General features: G+C 32.9%; 1 protein-coding gene across 1 annotated transcript in view; it reads right to left on the reverse strand.

Annotated features, from left to right (window-relative positions):
• Positions 1 to 2,043: 2,043 nt before the first annotated feature.
• The window catches only part of LOC137623679 (probable G-protein coupled receptor Mth-like 1), a 29,875-nt gene continuing 27,443 nt past the window's right edge, over positions 2,044 to 4,475 (reverse strand). Inside the window, exons 8-9 of the mRNA XM_068354508.1 lie at positions 4,100 to 4,189; positions 2,044 to 3,004 (exon numbers count right to left, since the gene is read on the reverse strand). Of these exons, the coding sequence (XP_068210609.1) occupies positions 2,845 to 3,004; positions 4,100 to 4,189 (250 nt within the window). The 3' untranslated portion in view covers positions 2,044 to 2,844. The remainder of the gene's footprint in view (positions 3,005 to 4,099; positions 4,190 to 4,475) is intronic.

Here is a 4,475-nt window from a genome sequence, read left to right on the forward strand (position 1 = left end):
ATAACCTGATTCTTTCTTAGACAGTTTTATGCTGAAGAAGACCAATGGGCGGGGCGAGCCGTTGACCATCTGCTCAAGTACTGCACCAATAGCGACGTCGCTGGCATCGGTGGAGAGAAGGAGAAAGGCATGTGGGATAAGAAAAGTGAGAGCTGCATCGGTTGATAGGGCCTTCTTTGCATTGCAGAAGGCCGCTTCTTGAAGGGGACCCAACTTCAGGTCCTTTGGCTCATGAATAAACAACACATCAATAGCACAAACATGGTTTCTTGTTACACACACGATTAAAATAGTCCAGATTATAATTTTGCATTACGATCACCCTTTAAAACACTCAACTATAAACAATGCTTTTATATATTTTTTCCAGAGGCATTTCAATTTTACAACATGAAATTATTACTTACTGATTCGTGACCGAAACACTTTTGGCTTTGGCATCTTTGAAAGAAATGGTTAACAATTAGCATTCAGAAACAAGTAAACATAAATAGTGTATCATAATATCTATTTGATGAAGAGGCTTATTTACACAACCAAACATTTTTACTGTTTATTATACTGTATTTATATTTGAAACTTTTAGTATATTGCCTTAATTCATATACAATTGGAAACATCCATGTATACCTCCATTTGTTAATTCTGTCATCAGATGGATATTTTTCAAGGAGTGAAACTAAATCTGAAGAATAGGATGGAACTCCTTTCATTTGGTAAGTCCGAGTCAGGAAGGTTTTTGTCCTTTTAGTACATTACCAATACTGGGAAAAAGTCAGCTTAATCTGAAGCAAATATTAACCTCTGTTAGGGGAAAAAAAAGATAGACACGCATTTCTTGGTTCGATAACACGCACCAGGAAATGGTTGGTAACTTGCACTGCACCCTGAAGAAGTTTATATAATGCACACGAAAGCGTCATATACTAATGAGTTTCATTACTTCCTGCTGGCTCTTGCACTACATTTAGTAACGTGATCCTTGTGGCAGTGTATCATATGAAAGATCCTTCCTTTACGACATACAAGGGCACTGACCCTTCACGGTCTACTTCCACAGCTTTTAGGATTAATTTTTAATGACCATATGCTCAAGGGGAAACAGCTCTAATTCATGAATCTGTGCCCAAACTTCTAAATCACTGGGCATGAAAGATGTCTTACTTTTTCTGATTCTGAAGATGTAAAATATTATCAGTAGATATAATATTTGAGTATTTATAAATGATATGCTAAAAATATGATTGAAAAGGGCGTTGAAAACATATCTCTAGATCTTACCTAAGTGGTATATTTTGTAATGTGATAGAATGTTAGCTTATTTTCCATCAAATCGAAAAGACTTTTTAAATATCAATTTCGATTTCTCTCACATATTTTGACAAAGATATCATAGTAATTGTTTACAACACCACGCTCTCCATTTACTCCAAAATAATCCAATCCTGCAGCTCTCATCTTCTTGCACAGTAATTAGGTGGTTATTCAAATTCTGGGAAAGTAATAATTAGCAAGAAATGTTGAGGAAGGGGGAAGGGGTTATAAAAAGAAAATAGATCGGTTTCCTCACTAAACGACTTGGAACTGACATGTCAACATAGTCAACCAAACAGAATTCGTGTTGCCAGCGTACATTTGATATACTGTATATTCAAAATATACTAAATTAAACATCGAGTTATTACTCAAAAGTGTCAATAATTGTAAATTGCATATTTTATGGACACTTTTGAGTAATTAATCCATTTTTAATTAAGTATATTTTGAATATACAGTATATCAAATGTACGCTGGCATCACGAACTTCTGTTTATGTACGCTGGCATCACGAATTCTGTTTGGTTGACTATGTTGACATGTCAGTTCCAAGTCGTTTAGTGAGGAAACCGAACTATATTCTTTTTATAACCCCTTCCCCTTCCTCAACATATCTTGCTAATTATTGCTTTTCCAGAATTTAAATAACCATCTAATTACTGTGCAAGAAGATGAGAACTGCAGGATTGCATTATTTTGGAGTAAATGGAGAGTGTGGTATTGTAAACAATTAATATGATATCTTTGTCAAAATATGTGAGAGAAATCGAAATTGATATTTAAAAAGTCTTTTCGATTTGATGGAAAATAAGCTAACATTCTATCACATTACAAAATATACCACTTAGGTAAGATCTAGAGATATGTTTTCAACGCCCTTTTCAATCATATTTTTAGCACATTTTAAGTGTCACTATCACCATGAGGATGTAGACATAGGTTGGTCAATACTTCATGGACATCACAGTTCATTATTTAACCACTTAATTATTTTCTCCTTGACGTCTAAATTTCTGTATCTACATTCTACATCTGGGATCTTGTATTACACTCTACCAAGGAGTTTCAATTTGGCACGATATCAAAAGCACTTAAAACAAAAATGGGCATATCTATCAACTTATTCAACCACTTACTTATTTTCCCTTGACGTTTCTATTTATAGTGCACCTGGGATCTTGTAATAATCTTCACTAAGGAGTCTCTACTTTGGCACAAAACGCAACAGCACTTAGAAAAAAGAAACCTGGGCATGTCTATGAAAGGCTTTAAGTTCTACACATTGGTATCTTTTTCTTTCATATTATTAGACCCATCGACACCTGTCGTCTCCTCGTCATGCTGGTAACCAACATTAACTACGCCATTGCTGGGCCCATAGGCCAAGCTATTTTCTTGAGCTTCCAGAAGCGAAGGGTTATTCCGGTTAGAACCGGAGTGTTGAGTCCCCGCTGGTATACTTGCCATTTCCTTGGCTGACTGCTCTGTGCTGCCTGTGGTGTCATTGGAGGTCTCTGGAGTATCTGCCTAATCGGATCTCTCAGTCATGTTGCTGTTGAGTTTCTGAAGAGTCCTTCTGAATATCTTTTTCATACCCGCTTGCACTAGCTGCCTTTTCTGTTTGCTCACCATGAAGATGATGAACACGATGACTCCTTGGAGAGTGTTTAGGATATCAGTGACCACCCTGCAAGTATTTATGTCTTCGTAAGATGTGTGTTTAGGACTTAGATTAATTGTACTGCATATGTATGCATCGTATACTTCATATGTTATTCATGATTTTAAGTACCCCGATGATATTCAAAGAACATCTCGTCATAATCCACCCATGAATTTTGGATACTCTTGTAATTTCAGAGATGCAATTTGAAACCGGGAGTTACACACTATGTGAGGGAAGGAACATGAGAAACTTCAGACCGATGATACGAATTTGCGAAAAAGAACTACGTGTTTTACTTTACATGGAGAAGGTGATGCATGAATGAAAGGGAATACAAAATGAGATTGGATGGTAATTAATTATGCTTTTAATTGAAATTGATTTATATCAAATAGTTTGGGACAATTGTTTAACAAAGCAAAGATTAGACATCCGTCATGATGAGTTTCATATGCTCTAATCAGGTTCCGTAAATCTGCTTCAAACAGAATAGATACAAAGTAAACATTCAGTTTCCTCATGTACTACATTTTCCCAAAACTATTTCAGGATTTATATGGATACAACTCATAGATTATTTGAAAAAGAAGATGATTGTTTGTAGAAGTATATAATGGAGCGTGTGAAGAAATTATTGGAAGTAATTTGTCAATGTTGAATATAATGGAAACGAAGAAACTGCTTGCAAGAATCGCTTGATTAGTCACCCCCATTTGAGAAAACAGACATATGGTGGGATATATATATATATATATATATATATATATATATATATATATATATATATATATATATATATATATATATATAATATATATATATATATATATATATATATATATATATATATATATATATGTGTGTGTTTATATACATATATTTATATACTGTATATACATGTACCGTATATATATACATATATATATATATATATATATATATATATATATATATATATATATATATATATATATATGTGTGTGTGTGTGTGTGTGTGTGTTTATATATATATATATATATATATATATATATATATATATATATATATATATATATATATATATATATATATAGGCTATATATGACAGCATTTTTGGAAATATGGTGCGACCTTACCATGCCTCCTTGGGAGGGATCTTCAGAGAAAGTACTTCTGTGAACCAGCAGATGGCCATCATGGCAAAGATACTTAACCTTTGACGAAACCTGGAACAGATTAGGAATTTGTTTTTAATTTTTTCATTTGAGTCTTTTGTTCTATTTTTTTTTTTTTTCATATTTTCATATGTAAATAAATTGTAATTTTTACTTAGTTAGGGAATAAAGCATAACAGTGTTTATTGATTTTACGTTATCATTTAAATGAATTTGATTATTGTATTTAGAGAAAAATCTTTTGAACTCTGATAAATAATAATAATGATATTAAAAACAATAATGACTCATGATAACACAAAATGTTTCCCAATTCTTCTCTTTTTAAGTCTACTAG

Source organism: Palaemon carinicauda, chromosome 30 (assembly GCF_036898095.1).
Source record: "Palaemon carinicauda isolate YSFRI2023 chromosome 30, ASM3689809v2, whole genome shotgun sequence".
NCBI lineage: Eukaryota > Metazoa > Arthropoda > Malacostraca > Decapoda > Palaemonidae > Palaemon > Palaemon carinicauda.